This window comes from Heptranchias perlo, chromosome 5 (assembly GCF_035084215.1).
Source record: "Heptranchias perlo isolate sHepPer1 chromosome 5, sHepPer1.hap1, whole genome shotgun sequence".
NCBI classification, from domain to species: domain Eukaryota; kingdom Metazoa; phylum Chordata; class Chondrichthyes; order Hexanchiformes; family Hexanchidae; genus Heptranchias; species Heptranchias perlo.
The window spans coordinates 81,275,443-81,294,315 of NC_090329.1; the positions used below are offsets into that span (position 1 = coordinate 81,275,443).

General features: G+C 47.5%; 1 protein-coding gene across 2 annotated transcripts in view; it reads right to left on the bottom strand.

Annotated features, from left to right (window-relative positions):
- Positions 1-1,184: 1,184 nt before the first annotated feature.
- LOC137321888 (amine sulfotransferase-like) overlaps positions 1,185-18,873 on the bottom strand; it is a 74,457-nt gene continuing 56,768 nt past the window's right edge. For both annotated transcript variants that reach the window (XM_067984716.1, XM_067984715.1), the window contains exons 5-7: positions 18,613-18,707; positions 5,890-6,061; positions 1,185-5,003 (exon numbers count right to left, since the gene is read on the bottom strand). In XM_067984716.1, the coding sequence (XP_067840817.1) occupies positions 4,888-5,003; positions 5,890-6,061; positions 18,613-18,707 (383 nt within the window). In that variant the 3' untranslated portion in view covers positions 1,185-4,887. The remainder of the gene's footprint in view (positions 5,004-5,889; positions 6,062-18,612; positions 18,708-18,873) is intronic.

Genomic DNA, 18,873 nt, shown 5'->3' on the forward strand with positions numbered 1-18,873 from the left:
AACACCATAAATGACACGAATCATAGAATCACAGAAAGGTTATAGCACGGAAGGAGGCCATTCAGCCCATCGAGTCTGCACCAGCTCTATGCAAGAGCAATCCAGCTAGTCCAACTCCCCCGCCCTATCCCCGTAGTCCTGCAATTTTTTTCCTTTCAAGTATTTATCCAGTTCCCTTTTGAAGGCCATGAGTGAATCTGCCTCCACCACCCCCTCGAGCAGTGCATTCCAGATCCTAACCACACGCTGTGTAAAAAAGATTTTCCTTGTGTCACCTTTGGTTCTTTTGCCAATCACCTTAAATCTATGTCCTCTGGTTCTTGAATCTTCTGCCAATGGGAACAATTTATCTCTATCTACTCTATCTAGACCCTTCATGATTTTGAATACCTCTATCAAATCTCCTCGCAACCATCTCTGTTCCAAGGAGACCAATTCCAGCTTCTCCAGTCTATTCACATAACTAAAGTCCCTCATCCCTGGAATAATTCTAGTAAATCTCTCCTGCACCCTCTCTAATACCTTCACATCTTTCCTAAAGTGCGGAGTCCAGAACTGGACACAATACTCCAGTTGTGGCCAAACAAGTGTTTTATAAAGGTTCATCATGACTTCCTTACCTTTGTACTCTATGCCTCTATTTATAAAGCCCAGGGTCCTGTATGCTTTTTTAACTGCTTTCTCAACCTGCCCTGCCATCTTCAACAATTTGTGCACATATACCCCAAGATCTCTCTGTTCCTGTACCCCTTTTAGAATTGTGCCTTCTAGTTTATGTTGCCTCCCTTCGTTCTTCCTACCGAAATGTATCAATTCACATTTTTCGGCGTTAAATTTCATCTGCCACGTGTCCGCCCACGCCACCAGCCTGTCTATATCCTCTTGAAGTCTATTACTATCCTCCTCACTGTTTATTACCTTTCCAAGTTTTGTGTCATCTGCAAATTTTGAAATTGTACCCTGTACACCCAAGTCTAAGTCATTAATATATATCAAGAAAAGCAGTGAGGGTCCAAATCATGAGTGGTTGGTAATTACGCACTGTTTTGTTGCTCAAGGCATGGACACTTATCTGCAGCGTTTATTCAAATATTACATGATTTAATAAAAATCAGGTTCCTTTATTTTCATTTACTGCAGCTTTATTTTCCAGTAGTTCCTCAGACAATTCAGTATTGGTGTCGACTCCCATTATTGGACTTTTATTTCTTCTGATATGCTTATTTTTCTATTTTATTCATTTAGTTTTGTTTTGTGCTATTATGGGATGCACATTTTAGTGCACATTTCTGCATAGATTTCCTAATTGGAAGAACCAGTAATAGGAGTCCACATCAATACTGAATTGTCTGAGGAACTACTGGAAAATATACCTGCAGTAAATGAAAAGGAACCTGATTTTTATTAAATCATGTAATATTTGAGCAACAAAACGGTGAGTAATTACCACCCACTCATGATTTGGACCCTCACTAGTGAGCAGGTTTCAGAAAATTGGGTGAGTAGGCCTCAGGACTATTTCTCACCCACTGCTGAAAGAAAGATATTTTCTGCCTTGGGCCCATATCATATGTGTTGTATGATAACCTCATTGATCCTTCAAAACTTATGCCAATATATTTAAAGGATGGTATAACAGCAGAAAATGAAGGGATATTGGGCCTGGGACTTGCTGCCAAAACCCTGTCACTACCGGTGCTGCAATAAATTTCCTCCCTTCCTTGCTGCATTTAAATGACAACTCCAGGGTTGGGGGTGGGTGGGGGGCAAGGCCCAGGTACCCGGCTGATTTCCCTGCATACCCCAGAGTGGCGGTACGCCCTGAGGCTGTTTTGAAGGGTGAGGGCACAGTAGTGGGCACCTCTTCCTCTCCTCAGGCCCCAATCACTGACCTTTCTTAGGCCTCAGCTCAGTCCCAAATGCTTTGTTACCTTTGTGTGGCCTGGTGCTGGGGTAAGGGACATTTGGGAAAGATTGAAAAAGCCCATTGTGTCCAAATGGGTGAAAAAGATATAGAAAAGAGAAGGCCTGAAGTCCTGCAAAGGAAGTTTAAGAAATTAGAAAGCACGCGTGTGAGCAGGCCTTCAAGGGTGGTAATCTCTGGATTATCTCTCAGCCACATGCTGGAATAAGGAATGATAGGAAGATTAGGGAGCTCAACACATGGGTGTCAGGAAGAGAGTTTTTGTTTTTATAGGATATTGGCATCAGATCTAGTGAAGATGGGAGCTATTCCACAACAATGTGGTGGGTTCTGCCTCTGGTGGGAACTGGACTGGTTCTTGACTGGGGCAGAGATCACATCATATAGAAGGTAAATGGCTTTATAGATAACAGATGGTCCATATGATCTCCTGGACTGGTATTGATCGCCTGACGGGGTAGGGGAGGAATTTTCCAGAGTATTTTTTTCTCTTATTGGTTCTGGGTTTTTCTCTGTTACTTTGCCTCTCTTGGGAGATTATGTGGCTATAGCAGGGGGTGGTGGCGGGTAAGAATCTAGTCATGATACCCCGGCCATCATGAGTGTGAGGCAGGCTTGATTATCCAGCTGGTCTTTTCCTGCCTGTCGATTTCATATGTTTGTATGATGGGCTACATCCAAACAGGAAGTGGGCTAATGGACTGGCAAAACAGATAAATAGGGAAGTGAAGAGTCATTTAAAATAGGAAGGGAGCAAGGAAAATAAAAAAGTAAAGAAGATATCAATAGATGAGGGAAATATACAAATAAAAAAGGATTTAACAAAAAGAATAGCATGCAGAAAGAATAAAGGGAGTAGAGGAAGAAAATCATATCAGCCAGTTATAAGCAGGGGAAATTGAGACAAAGGAATCAGGTGTTAACTTGGACAAAAAGATCAAAGGAAAAGAATGGCTTTAAATATGAAGAACAAAAAGATAAAGGACATGTATTGCAATACTCAGAGTGTGGGAAATAAACTGGGGGAATTAGAAACAATTATGTCACTGGGAGATATAAATTGAACAGCACTAACAAAAACATAGCTGCAAACTAGGTGGGATAATATTTTTAGGAGGGACAGAATAGGTAAGATAGGAGAAGGAGAAGGGCAATATTGGTGAATAAGTGAATACAAGCTGTAGGGAAGACTGATGTGCACAAAAAAGAGATTAGAGATCAAAGATAAAAATAGAATTACTACATTAGTGGGGGTTGCACCACAGACCCCCTAATCCAGGAAGGGAAATGTGTGGACAGATAAGGAAGAATAACAGAATTATTGTGCTATGGTAATTTAATTACCAGCTCATTGATTAGGAAAGGGAGGGAGTAAATGGAAAAATAGGAATGGAATTCCTAAAATGTGTATGGAACTCTTTCCTCAAGAAATATATTCACTTGCCTACAGGGAGAGAAGCGTTGGTAGGTCTAGTTGTGAGAAACAAAATAGATCAGGTAGATGAGTTAAATGTGGGATGAGCACTTGGGAGTAGTGACCTTAATGGGCTGGATTTTGCTCTGAAAATAATGGCAAGGCGAACAGCACTCGCCGTTATTTCTGTTCTTCTGGTAGAGCAGCTTCCGACGACCGCACATGCATAGTTAAACGCGGAAATCTGGAAGTTGCTGCACCAGGTGCCCTGCTCATCCAGAAGCTTTGCAGGAAGGACATCTTGCCGGCTGTCTCACTGTTCAAATGATAAATACGAAGTGATATGATAAAGTTTAAGGACCAAATGAAAAGGGGAAAAATTAATACAAAACCAAGGGCACCAGTTTGGAATAGGGCAGATTTTAGAAAGACGAGGAGTGAACTAGCTGAGGTGAGGTGGAAAGAGAAATTGGAACACAAGACTGTAGATCAGCAATAACTGGAAGCAGGGTTCATAAATTTCACAGCATCAAGGGCTTATGGCTTTAGGTTCAGATACGTAGGCCACAATTTTGAAGTGGTGGTAAGTTTGCAGTAGTGGGGGTGGGGGGGGGGGTGGTGGTGGCGGTGAAGGTGTGCGTGACAAACCCGAAAAAACAAAAATTACCTTTTCCGACGCGATCGCAATGTAATTGATGGTGATTAAAGTTCTTTCTGGGTTTCGCGTCCAGCAGCCCCTGATTGACAGACTGGCTGCCAACAGGAGCTGCAACGTCGAGGGGGAGGGGGAGAGAAAGAGAGAGAGCGCGAGACGTCATCCAGCGCTGGAACAGGGATGCTGAAGATCGGGTTTGGGGGGGAAGAGAGAGGGGGAGATCGGGGGGGGGGGGGTAGGAAGAAAGAGGGGGGGAAGGAAGACAGGGGGGAGATCAGAGAGGTGCATCGGGGGTGCGAGAGGGGAGATATCGGGGGCTGAGAGAGGGTCATCGGACATCGGAGCAGGGTGGAAAGGTAGGTTTATTTTGTTTTTTTAAACTGTGTGCAATGGTTTTTTATTTAATTTATTTTGTTTATTTTTGCCTGATCCAGCCCTTCATGTCTGGTTTCACCAGCCGTGAATCGGAAGCTGTGGGAAAGCCGCCCAGGTAAGTTTAAAATCGTTTCAACTATCTACTACATCAGAAATAAAGTACCTTAAGTACCTCAATGAGGTACATTTGGTTTTTTAACTATCAGATTCATGAAACGCATGCACGCACACAGGCGTGTCTGTGGGGAACTCGGAAGTCGACGGGTTGGAGCCGGCTTCTGAACCCGTTCGGGATTGTCGCCATTTTCACAGCCCCAACGCACCCACAATTTGATTTAAAAATTGAAGCCTTATTCTCTCCTTTTATGTTTCATATCCTGTCTATAAAGAATGAAGTTCTAATTTAATATGAACCCAAAAAGCAAATAGATACATGTCATAGGCCTGTATTGTAAATATATCTCTTCACTTATTTCTGAAACTTTGTCCCCTCTGAAGTGTCAATGATCTGAGTTTTAGTTATTCATTATCCCAGATGAACTTGAAAGGGACGTCCTTCATTCTTTCTTGGAATACTCTGTCGAACATCTCTGATTGAGCCACAGTGAAATGATTTTTCCAGTCTCCAACTATTCCTGGAAGGGCAAAAAAAAAGAGAGGAATAACATTTTGGAATTATTAAATGAAATAAATTGAGAGCAAAATAAATGAAAAGAGTAGAATGAACATTTTTTATAAAATCAACAATTCTAAATCTGTGAAGGTTGTGAGTTTTGACTGTATTGTACAAAATGCTGGTGTAGAAAAACAGTCAGATTCTACAGGTCAACCCTACCTGCTGCAGTAGGAAAATACTCCACACACACAAGCCTAAGTTGGAAACTCTTCTGGGAGATATCATTTCAGCATTGTACACAACCATTGCCATTTTACACACACATGACACACTTTTCTTACGGCTGGAGGTGGCAGATGTGGATGCCGAAAAGTTGCTCAGGCTTCCACAGATTTTCAGCACGTGTATACCCAAAATTCTGACCAGCCTTCTCCACCAGCGGACGAGCAGTGGAAAGAGCCTTAAGTGTTCATGCGCAAAGATGCAGACCCCCATCTCAAATCCCAGCGATGGGGTCACCTGTATTTATGTAGTGGGCAGTCCGCATATAAGGATTCATCAGCACCATCTGCCCTAATAGTAGCCTGGAAGAGTGGCAACCTGATCAGGCCAAGATAATTAGTATGAAAGTTTTCCTCCTTGTCCCAAAAGAGTGCATCCCCTCTGGGATCAATTACTTTCCTCTGAAGCATTTTGGGGCCTTTCGAAGGCCCATGATGACACTTACACTGATCTCAGGTGTGGGTTTCATTGATGTCCTGGGCTGAATTTCCTGGGGAAGTCCAGGATTGCCCCCATACATGCCCTCAACCCTCTGAACCAAAGAGAGTGCTTCCAACTCAGCTAATTAAATTACCAATCAACCTAATAGTTAATGTTTGAATATAGGAATTTAGAATTCTTACCTTTTCGAAGAAATGCCCCCTTTGGGTTTTTGTTGTCAACCTTTTCATAGTTGGCCATCGGATTCATTTTCATGGTCTTGAAGGTGCACTGCTCCACAACAGAGTCAAGTTTTTCATCATCCAACTCTTTCCCAAGGAAGTCACACATTTTTTGTATTGATGCTCTTAAATCCTGTAGCATGTAAACGTAATGAATTAGTTACTAATCCTTGACATTTGAAAGATAAGAGTAACAAGAGGTTCCATGATATTAGTAAATGTACATTTACCATTTTGGGGGTGGGGGGCGTCTATACTTTAATCTTAACGTCAAGAAATGGTAAGCCTATGGGCTAAATCACTTCCAAGATATTTCTTTCATTTCCAAAAAATGGCAGAGCACAAGTGAACCTGGAAAAAAGTGGAGGTGGTCCAGGAGGAACAAGGGCAATTAGGGATGGGCAATAAATGCTGGCCTCGCCAGCGACGCCCACATCCCATGAACAAATAAAAAAAAGGAGCACCTGGTCCGAGGGTAAAGTTATCTCCGCCACAGCTGAGAAGGGCAGGGCTCCAGATATCTGGGGATCAGCTTTTAAAAGAAGGATCACAATGATCTGGGAGACTTTGGCTCGATTATACTGAAGGAAGCCCTTTGACCCATCGAGGCACCAGAAGCACTGCTTAAGGGAGGGAGTAAATGGAGAAAAAGAAATGAAATTCCTAATAAGTATGCAGGATTACTTCCTCAAGCAGTATGTTTGTGTGCCTACAAGGGGAGAGACATTGTTAGTTCTAGTTATAAGTAACAAAATCACATAGATGAGTTAAATATGGGTGTGCTCAGTGGGAGTAGTGACCATAATATTATAAGATTATAAGGTCAAAATAGAAAGGGAAAAAGTTAGGTCAAAAACAATGGCACCCCATTGGATAGGGTGAATTTTAGAAAGGTGAGGAGTGAGTTAGCTGACATGAGTTGAAAAGAGAAATGAGCACAAAGGTCTGTAGATCAACAATAGGATATTCTTAAAAAGGAGGTAACAAAGTTGCACAATAAAGTATACTATTAACAAAAAAGGAGACTACTTCAAGTATCAGAATGCCATGGATAAATAAAGATGTTAGAAACAAACTAAAATTGAAGGTGGAATATGGGACCTATAGGTATGATAAAATAATAAAATTAAGAGAGAATGAGAAAATAAGGAAGAGGGTTAAGAAAAGGATAAGGAAAGCAAGGAGGGAGTATAAGATTAGAATCTCAACAAATACTAAAGAACAGTAAAGTATTGTACAAATATATCAGTAAAAAGAGAATTGTCAAATGTGAGATGGGGCCCTTTGAGGAAGGAATAGTAAATTAGTAGATAATCCGTGCATAGAATTACATAGAATGTACAGCACATTCGGCCATTCGGCCCAACAGGTCTATGCTCCACACGAGCCTCCTCCCACCCTTCTTCATCTAACCCCATCAACATATCTATCCTTCTATTCCTTTATCCCTCATGTGTTTATCTCGCTTCCCCTTAAATGCATCTATGCTAATCACCTCAAATACTCCTTGTGGTAGTGAGTTCCACATTCTAACCACTCTCTAGGTAAAGAAGTTTCTCCTGAATTCCCTATTGGATTTATTAGTGACTATTATATATTTATGGCCTCTCGTTCTGGTCTTTCCAGCAAGTGGAAGCATCTTCTCTATGTCTATCTTATCAAACCCTTTCATAATCTTAAAGACCTCTATCAGGTCACCGCTCAGTCTTATCTTCTAGAGAAAAGAGCCCCAGCCTGTTCAATCTTTCCTGATAGGTGCAACCTCTCAGTTCTAGTATCATTCTAGTAAACCTTTTTTGTACCTTCTCCAGTGCCTCTATATCCTTTTTATAATATGGAGTCCAGAACTGCTCACAGTACTCTAAGTGTGGTCTAACCAAGGCTCCATACTAGTTTAACGTAACTTCTCTACTTTTCAATTCTATCCCTCTAGAAATGAACCCCAGTGCTTTGTTTGCCTTTTTTATGGCCTTATTAACCTGCGTTGCTACTTTTAGTGATTTGTGTATCTGTACCCCAAGATTCGTGTGCTCCTCTACCCCATTTAGATTCTTATTTTCTAAGGAGTATGTGGCCTCTTTATTCTTCCTACTAAAATGTACCACCTCACACTTATCTACATTGAAATTCATTTGCCAATTACATGCCCATTCTGCAAGTTTATTAATGTCTTCCTGTATTTTGTCGCAGTCCTTCTCAGTATTAACTATACCCCCCAACTTGGTATTGTCTGCAAATTTTGAAATTGTACTTCCATTTCCTGAGTCCAAATCGTTTATGTAAATGGTAAAGAACAGTGGTCCCAGCACCGATCCCTGTGGAACACCACTTCCCACCTTTTTTCAGTCTGAGTAACTACCTTTAACCCCTAATCTGTTTCCTGTTTTGTAGCCAACTTGCTATCCATACTGCATGCTTTGACCTTAGTCATGAGTCTACATTGCAGTACCTTATCGAAGGCCTTTTGAAAATCCGAATATATTACATTTACTACAATGCCCTTGCCGAACCTTTCTGTTACTTCTTCAAATAATTCAACAAGGTTGGTCAAGCATGACCTTCCCTTTTGACATCCGTGCTGACTATGCTTTATTATATTTTCAGTTCCTAGATGTTTTTCTATTACATCTTTGAGTAAGGATTCCATTATCTTTCCTACTACTGACATTAAGCTAATTTGTTTATAATTCTCTGGACTCTCCCTTTTTAAATATAGGAATCACATTAGCTCTAGCATTATTCCCTTTTCTAATGAATTTTTATACATATGTAATAATGGGCTCGAATTTAGCAGGCCTGCGGGTTCCCAGCGGGTGGTCCTCCGGGAGCGTCGAAAACGCGGACGGCTAATCGTGTGTGTCCCCCACGCGATCGCGGGATAATTGGACCGATTAAGCCCTGCTTCCGGGTTCTGCGCTCCCCAGCTGCGTGCCGGCCGGCTGCGCATGCGCAGTACCGTCGACGCGATGTAGGAGCTCCAGTTAAAGGGGCAGTCTCCCAAAGCCCCTCCTGCTACAAGCAAGCGGTTTGAGACGATGACTCAGCAAAGGGGAAAGGCTGCGCCCCGTTTTTCAGACCTGGCACTGCAGCTGATGCTGGAGGGCGTGAGGAGGAGGAGGGAAACACTCTTCCCAGAAGATGGACGCAAGTTCCCTGCTGCCGCAACCAGGAAGGCATGGGCAGAGGTGGCGGCGGAGGTGAGCAGCAGGGGCAACACCCCAAGGACTTGGGAGCAGTGCCGCAAGCGCTTCAATGACCTGACTAGGTCTGGCAAGGTGAGTACACCAACGCACCCTCCCACATCCCGTCCCCACCATCACGCCAAGCAGATCACAACCCCCTCCTGCACAGCCACCACTGCGCTCCATCAGCAATCCTCACAGCCACTCATTCACCATCCTCGCCGTGCACGCAAGTACCCACCGTCCCTGACCCCACCCAAACACTACCACACACCCCAATCCCCATGCAATGGGATGGGCACGTGGCCCACGCTTCCTCCCATCTATCCGCGCCACGCTCAACCCAACCACACCGATGCTCGATGCGTCTCACGATGCAATATGCACCCACTCACACATCTGTGTTTTGCCTTCACAGGAGAAGAGAAGCAAGAACAATAGGGAAAGGGCACGCACCGGAGGTGGGCCGCCGCAAGTGGTGGAGCTCACCGACGCAGAGGTGGAGGCGCTCGACCTCGCCCGCACGCGACATTGCCTGTCGGTGGCCGATGGCGAGTGTGTCGCTGCCGAAACGGCCGGTAAGGGAAAGCTGACACTCAACACCCATGATCGCGAGTTACTGTCTCATCACCTGCCATCAGGCGCACCGTCAAGTTGGTCCACATGCCTCAAAGTGCCCTCTGTTCTCTTGCAGGTCCATCTTTGGGTGAAGCGATCGTGGAGGGCGATTCCTCAGAGGACATGGCGGTCTCTGAGGGTGCATCGTCACATCAGAGCCAACCATCCACCAGCGCAGAGACACGCACCTCGGTGGGTCCCCCTCGCCAACTAGTTGGGGTAGCACTTGGTGAGTCACCGCGCACGAGTGAGCATGAGCAGACCCTGGTGGCAGGGGCAGCCGCGGAGGGTCCGCGACGGAGGGAGCACTCATCTCCAGGCTCTGCTCAGCCGGACCCAGATGCTGAACCCAGGGGGCCACCAGTGAAAAGGAGAGTCGTCGAGGGCCACCAGCTAATTGCTGAGGTACTGGCAGAGGTGCCGCGCGCATTGTCCACAATAGCGTAGGCGATGGAGGAGTCCACCTCCTGCATGTGGGCATTGGTGGCGCAGGCACAGGAGGGTACCGGCGACACAGTGTCGCAGGTAGGTGCGGGACTGTCTGCGGTGGAGGACAGGCTGGCCTCCCTCGAGCGTCACGCACAGCTCCAGATCGAGTCCATGCAGGCCCTGACAACGTCTGTACGGATTCAGGGTGAGCAACATTCCGACGCCATCAACAGGCTGAGGGATACACTAGGGGTGGCCTTGCAAGGCCTCACACATGCCATCCAAACTGCCGTCCAGCAGGGTGGAAGGGGTGATGTGGGCCGAGGCCAAGAGAGGGATGATGGTGACCGGGGACATGGAAGCGGGGACGCCTCTCAAGGCGCCCCCACGTCCCACCCGTCGCCCACCTCTCAACCAGTACCCGCAATGGTGCCTCCTCTCCAGGTGGCCGAGTCTGCCCCTGCCCCGGTGCAGGAGGAGCAGTCTGTGGAGGTGCCGTCACGGGCACCGAAACCCAGGGGCCGTCCGCCAAAAGCATCTACCCGGTCAAGGCAAGAAGACGAGCAACCTGCCACTACCTCTGCTGGAGCCACAGGGGTAGCACCACGTAGGGGTTCCCGGAAAAGAATTGCAAAGGCCTTATAATCACAAAGGGAAAACACCAGGGTGTTTATTATTTCGTACTTTTTTTCTTATATAATGTCACATTCGAGATATTAAATAGTCTTTTCTCACCACTCCTGCCACCTCTCGTCCATTCTTCCGTGGCTTGTGCAATAGTTGCGTTCCGTGGAGGCCATCATGACGGCGAACACCTGCTGCCACCCATTGGGCACACTGCTGTGGGTGCAGGATTACTGGCAGCACTCTTCAGTGGAGGGGGCTGGTATGGCCGCTCGCATGTGCAGGTGAGGAGATGCGAGCGCCTCGCAGTGTCTGACTCTAGGAGAACCGTTGACGTATGAGTGCCTCCCTGGCCCGGCGACCATCCCGGTGAGTCGCGGCTCGCGCATGGGTCGTCCAACATCCTCTGGCGCGTCCTCCTCCTCCTCCTCGCCCTCGCCCTTGCCTTCCTCAATGTGGGTGGCGGGTGTGGATGGGGCCTCCTCCAGCGGCACCCCTCTCTGTTGGGCCATGTTGTGCAGGGCACAGCAGACAACTATGATTCGTCCCACTCTGAATGGTGTGTATTGCAGCGCTCCCCCAGAACGATCAAGGCACCTGAAGCGCATCTTGAGAAGCCCTATGGTCTGCTCAATTGTAGACATGGTAGCAGTGTGGCTGTCATTGTACCGACGCTCCGGCTCGGTGATGGGGTTCCTCAGAGGTGTCATGAGCCACGTGTGGAGGGGATACCCCTTGTCGCCGAGGAGCCAGCCGTTGCCGGCGTTGGGTGCTTGCAGGATGGGCGGGACGGCGGACTCCCTGAGGACGAAGGCATCGTGGCAGCTGCCGGGGTATCTGGCGCACACGTTTAGGAATCTCTGGCGTTGGTCACAGATGAGCTGGGCGTTCATGGAGTGATACCCCTTCCTGTTGATGAACAGCCCTGGCTCATGCGGAGATGCCCGTATTGCGATGTGGGTGCAGTCGATTACACCCTGCACCCGTGGGAAGCCGGCCATGGCATGGAATCCAACCGCCCTCTCCATCTGGCTGCGCTCGTCCATGGCGAAGTTGATGTAGTGGGAGGCCCTGCGGAACAACCCATCGGTGACCTGCCTTATGCACTTGTGTGCAGAGGACTGACAGACCCCGGTGACGTCCCCGGTGGCACCCTGCAAGGAACCGGATGCGAAGAAGTTGAGGGCAGTGGTGACTTTGACGGCGACAGGTAAGAAGATGCTGCTTGGTCCATCAGGGAGCAGCTCGTCGTTAAGGAGGCTGCAGATGTCGGCGACTACCTGGCGATTGACTCTGAGCCTCCGTATGCACTGCTCCTCGGAGAGGTCCATGAAGCTGAGCCTCGCTCTGTACACCCTGTGCGGAGGGTAGTGCCTCCTGCGACGCATCTCTCTCTGCGGTTGCCCTCCCTCCTGCTGTGCAGGTGGGTGTGCCGCAGCACCGTGTTGGGGGGCCCCACCTCTCCGAGGCGGACGGCGTGGACTGCGACGCTGCTGGGGCTGGTCATCCTGCTCGTCCTCCGACGATGTCAACGCACCACCCATCTGGCAGGTGTTGGTCTGAGGGGTTGTGCAGGGTAGGTGGGTGGGTCCTCGGACTGGGGCTGCGGTTTCGTGTCGGTCTGTCCTCTGGCTTGGCGGGGGGTGGTGGAGGGCAGGGGTTGCCCTATGTGACGCGGTGGCCTCCTGCGTGGGTGAGGGCTCTCCCCCGTGGAGCGCACCTTGGCACCTGCCACAGGCTGCTGGCTGCAACACGCCTGGTTTGAAAGGTACTGTTTCCCCCAGTGTGGGAAACTGACTGCGTTGAACCTAAAATCCCACACTTCCTCTTTTGACAGCTGCTTCAGCTCATTAACTGACCACAACGAGCAAGTTAAGTACTCTCAAGTGGAACCCCGCTGGCTTTAATTGCCTGCGGGATTCCCACCAGCGGGGCTTGCGCGCGCAGCCCCGCACGTCAGCGCGGTACCCGGAAGTGGCCGGGATTTCGTCGCGATCTGGTCACGTGACCGGATATCGGGATTTTCGGGGCCAACCCGCTGGAAACCCGCCGGAAACGCGATCGGAAAATCGAGCCCAATGTCTCTGCTATCTCTTCTCTAACTTCTTTTAATATTTGTGGATGCAATCCATCTGGACCAGGGGTTTTATCCTCTCTAAGTTTGATTAGTTTATCAATTATCTCCCCCCTTTCTAGCTTAAATGTCTTTATATCTTTTTTGATCTCTTCATCTAATGTCATACCCACCATGTTACAAAAGAGAAAGTTATGGGGAAGGAGGTAAATCCTGAATTGGTTAGAAGTGAGATGAGAGATATAATAAATAAAGCGAAAGTATTACAAAAATTAGTTAAGCTAAAGGAAGACAATGTGCCAGGACTTGATGCGATACAGTCAATGAACCTGAGGGAAATGGGAGAAGAAATAGTGGAGGCCCTAGAAATTATATTTCAGAGTATTATTGAGAGTGGATGTGTGCTGGAGAACTGGAGATTGGCCTATGTAATACATATTTTCAAAAGACACAGCTATCCTGGGTAATTACAGGTCAGTCAGTTTACCATTTGTGGTAGGGGAAATTAAAGATGAAATTATTAAATATCTAAACAAAGAGAAATAATTAGAAGCAGCCAACACAGATTTCAGAGGGGAAGGTTATATTTGACAAACCTAAAAGAATTCTTTGAGGAGGTTGCAGATATGGTGGGAGAAGAATTGCAGTGGATGTGGTTTACATGGACTTTCAGAAATCCTTCGACAAAGTTAGGCACAGGAGTCTATTGAAGAAGATTGAAAGCTATGGAATTTTGGGGAGGGTAGCAAATGTCATTAAAAGGTGGTTAGAAAGGAAGAAACAGGTGAGGATTTCAGGGCAGTTTTTCAAGAGTATGTGGAACTGCTTCTGTTCATGGTGTAAATATCTGATTTGTATCTAGGATTAGAGGGAATAGTTTCCATATTTGCAGATGATACTAAAATAAGAGGCATGGTAAATATTTCTAAGGACTAAATCAAGTTACAAGAGGATATTGATAAGATGGTGGAATGGGTAAAAAAAAGTGGCAGGTGGAATTCAATGTCGGTAAATGTGAGGAGGTACATTTTGGTGAAAAACTAATGATTATATTTTGAATGGGGGAAAGCTTGGGTGATGTGGAAGAGCAGAAGATTTTGGTGGTGGGGTGGGGGGGTGGCGGTCAGATTCACAAAACATTAAAGGCAGCACCTCAAGTGGATATGGTCAGAAAGAAAAACTAATGGAATACTGGGTTTTATGGCAAGAGGTGTACAATATAAAAATTGAGATGTAATGGGGAATCTACATAAAGCCTTAATAAGGACACAGTTGGAGTCCTGTGTGCAATTTTGGGCACCACACTATAGGAAGAATGTTGAGGTTATGGAGAGGGCGCAGATTCACTAGGATGCTGCCTGGTATGAGGAAATAAAAATATGAAGAAAGACTTTTCATAGACAAGGGAGATTAAAAGATGATTTGAAGGGTTGGGACAGGGTAGATAGAAACATGTATGAGGCTCTCCAGTATGAAGGAGCATGTGGGGTTCTTTCGGTACATCAATGACAATTTAAGGAACCCTGCCATTTAAAAAAAACGTAGAGCTCGCTGCTGTTTTTCTCTGTTACCCAGTGATTTATCTGCTTACACTGGTAAACAAGGCATCATTCACTTGCTTTATACAACTATACACTACAGACTGATTGATGTTACTGATGCCCCATTGGCCCCATGGAAAGAGTTAGAATCAAAAAAGTTCAGGATGGCACTTTTACTGCTTTTGGCAGTGCCATCCATGCCCTAGAGTTGGGCTGCAGATGGTCCTGTCGCATGGCATAAAACTCCATCACTGTTTCCCTATACAGCCCAGAATTTCCTGAAAAGTTCTGCTATAACTATGGTGTAAGAGCAGCGTTGCGCTGGCTTTTCCCGTGGAATTTCGCAGATAACTGATTTACACAGGTTTTATGATGACACATTGCTCCGTGTGAGTTTCCTTGATCGTTTACGCTGCTTCCAAGATACTTCCGCCTAAACCTCTTGCCACTCATTTACATAGCTCCACATAAGTGCTATCCAGGAAATTGTGGGGTTAGCCTCTGGAGGCATTGCTCCTCGATAAGATCCAGATAATTCTCTGTGGTTGACATATTCAGTTGGCAGGGTCACGCCGGACAGGGGCGCTGACCCTGCAATGAAGTATCATTTCCTTGGCATTCAAAAATACTTCATCCTCATCCTCCCCCACTTCCTCTAAGTCGCATGTGTAGTGTGGGATTCGAAATGAGGAACCCATTATGCTAAGGGAATGATGTGAGCTACCATGCCCACCCCCTCCCCACTGAGCGCAATTTTCTGGGTGATGTTAAAGGGGCGTAAACGCAAAAGTCTGGGTTTTGGCTCCTTTTTTGACATCCCACCACCACGAAATTACATAAAAATAATTGTACAATTTCTGGCTCATTTGATTAGTTATACCTGTTTCAGCCAACCAGGAGCTTGTGTGAGCCACAAATGAGACAGGGGCCAGCTGCAAGAGATCTCCACCCCTTTTTCCTCTGCTCTCTGTGCTTGAAATAGGCACATGTGGGGCATAATGCTGAAGAAAATCAGTTGCATTCTTTCCCAGGACATTAACACCATGGGACTCCGTGGGGCCGATTTTCGGATAGCTGAGCGGGTGCGTTGGGGGCGGGGGGGCTCCTAAAATGGCGGAATCCTGGAGCGGGTTCAGAGCCCGGCTCCAACCCGCTGACTTCCGGGTTCCCCAGTGATGCGTTCGGGTGCGCGTGCAGGTCCCGCATGCAGGACTCCCACCGGCAATTAAAGCCGGCGGGATGCTACTTCACATAGTTAGTTAGATACTTGACAAACCTCATTGAGTACAGATTTTGGCAGGGGTGCAATTTTGAAGGATCCTCAGTGTGTTTCCCGTGCTGTGGGATATACTCCCTGTTGGAGCAGATGTGTTTCAGTCAGTCAGTGAGAGATGCAAAGGTTTATTTGACAGGTGGGGGTAAAATCTCATTTATTGCAGCAGGGCACTCTGTCACTTCAGACAAAGTTTTGGCTGCAACACCTTTGTCTTTCCACTCAAAATTATTAATTTATACCCTGAACTCTGCTGTGCAAACACATTTACCTACTTTGCGGACCCTCTCAAACTCACACCATCAGAATTGGGGGGGGAGGGGCGCCATAACTGCATTCATCACTTCATCCGAGGACGAGCAACATCACCAGCCTCGCCAGGCACACTGTCCACCTCCGCCACGTGGAGCTCCACAACACAGTGCTGCGCCACAGGCACCTGCACAAAATAGTCGTGCAACTACACATACACCCACTGTAGGGTGACCCAATGGGTGGCATCAAGTGTGGGTGTTTATGGTGAACCTCGTGAAAGGGACTTATTACACAAGCCAGTCAAGAATGGCCAAGACGTGGCAGTAGTGGTGACAATAATGATATTTAATGTGCCATTAACAAAAATCAAATATAAATAAAAAACATGACAAACCATCAAACACCCTTGTGCATCCCCTTTGTGCTCACAAAACCTTTGCCGTACGCTTATGAGTACTCCTACGTGGTGCTTCCCCTGTGGCTGCAGCAGAGGTAGTGGCAGGTTGCTCTTGTTCATGCTCTGACCGATTAGATGCTTTGGGCCTACGCCCTCTGTGTTTTGGTGCCCATGAGGGCCACTCCAAAGACTGCTCCATCTGCACCTGTGCAGGGGCAGACTCGACCACCTGGAGAGGAGGCAGCATTGTGGATACTGGCTAAGAGGGGGGCAACGGGTGAGACGTGGGAGCACTTTGAGTGGCGTCCCCACTTCCATGTCCCCTTTCGCCATCATCCCTCTCCTGGGCCAGGCCCACATCACTCCTATCACCCCGCTGGATGACAGTTTGGAGGACATGTGTGAAGCCTTTTAAGGCCCAGTGCCAGAGTATCTGCCTGCCTGTTTAAGGCGGCAGAAAGTTGCTCACCCTGAGTCCGAAGGGCCATTGTCAGGGCCTCAATGGACTCATTTGTGAGCCGTGCTTGAAGCTCGATGGAGGCTAGCCTTCCATCAATCGCAGACGTTCCCGCACTTACCCGCGACACTATCTCAGAGACGCCCTCACGTCCCTGTGACAGTATCTCAGAGATCCCCTCCTGTACCTGTGCCACCCTTCCACTCATGCAGGAGTTGGACTCCTCCATCCTCTGTGCGATTGTGGAGAGTGCGCGTGGCACCTGTTCCAGCACCTCTCAAATGTGCTGCTGCCCTTTGATCATTCTCCTTTTAAAGGATGGCCCCCAGGGTTCAGCATCTGAGTCCGGCTGAGCAGAGCCTGGAGAAGAGTGTTCCTACCGACGAGGACTCTCCACAGCTGCCCCTGCCACCAGTGTCTGCTCATGCTCACATGCGTGTGGTGACTCACCATGTGCGACCCTTACTAACTGAGGATGGGGACCCACCGACGTATGTGTATCTGCGTTGGTGGATGGCTAACTCAGATGTGACTGTGCCCCCTCAGAGGCTGTCACGGCGGTCGCTGAAGGCCCTGTAAGAGAACTGAAGGCAATATTAAGCATGATGACATATGTTGAGGTGCTGAAGATGGCAAGGCATGTTAACATCATTTGCTATTGTGAGTGCTGAATCTTAAAGTTCTGTCACCAGCCGTTTGTCGGGTGGCAGTCTCGGCGTTCCCGAAGGACAGGCGCTCGAGGTGTGCGGCTTAGTTCCAGAGCCTCCTGCTCCGCATCCGTGAGGACGACCTGATGTTGCGGCCCCCCTCCGGTCTTCGCCCTCTCCTGTGCATTCTGGGCTGTCTTCTCCTATAAGGGGAGAAAGTAGAGAGGCGTGAGTGAGGGATGGTGACGTGGCCAACCACTGAATGCATTGCTTTGGGTGAGGCTGATCGTGAAAGAGATGCATCAGAGGGTGAGTATGAGACAGAGCCATGACATTGTATGAGGATTGGGTTGAGTGGGAGTGGTGGGATGAATACTGGGGAGGTGAGTAAGTGCAGGTAAGTTGAGGATGAGGTTTGAGTGGGTGTGAGGAGTGATGTGATAGAGTAGTGTTGGCAGTGCAGAAGGAGTTGTGGGGTGGGGGCGGTGAGGTGGAAGATGGAGTGTTGGGGAATGAGTAAGTGTACTCACTTTGGCTGACCTAATTAGGTCATTGAAGCACTTCCTGCACTGGATCCATGTGCGGGAGACGTTGCTGCTGCTGGTAACCTCCTCTGCCACCTCGAGCCAGGCCTTCTTGGTGGCAGAGGCAGGCCACTTCCTCCCGTCCATTGGGTAGAAAATATCCCTCCTCCTCTTCACCCCATCCAGTAGGACCTGGAGTGAGACATCGGTAAATCTGGGAGCAGCCTTTCCCCTGGTCTGCTCCATTCTGTACTTTTGGTTGTTTGCTGCAGGAGCAGCATTGGAGGACAGCCCCTTTAAATAGGGCTCCTCCAGCTGACAGCCTGTGATGCGGGTGTGCAGTCCGCCCGCTGCACAGGTTGACGACGGAAAACCCGAAAGCCACGGTAAGTGCCTTCAATTTACCTGCGATCGGGTCGGGAAACAGATGGATTTTACTGGGCGGGTTACCCATGCGCCCAGTCACTCCCCACCACCCCACCCCAGCTGCCATCCCACCTCCCTGGTAATATCGGGGATCTCTCTGTCTTTGTATCCTCATACAGTTTTCAGACTTTGAAAACTCTAGCTTGCCAAAATCTAATCATGACTTCCTGCTTTACTTGAAATATGAGCTGAGCTCTTCTTGGTTTCTCAATAAAAATACAACGTTAAACTAATTACCTTCTTCATTTCCTCATAGGTCACAAATAGGATATTGAATTCATCCCTGTGGATGTACCAGTCATGGATGTGGTCAAACCAAGAGCCGTATATCACTGTCAGAGAAAACATTTACATGATACCAAATGGCAAATGAAATTGAAAGTCATGGTCATTTTTAGTAATGCAATAAAGTATCAGACTTAAATTTCCTTTTTGGACACCTGCTGGGTGCAGTGTACTTGAAGTGCACTGCACCTGCAGAAGGAAAAGTTCCCACGA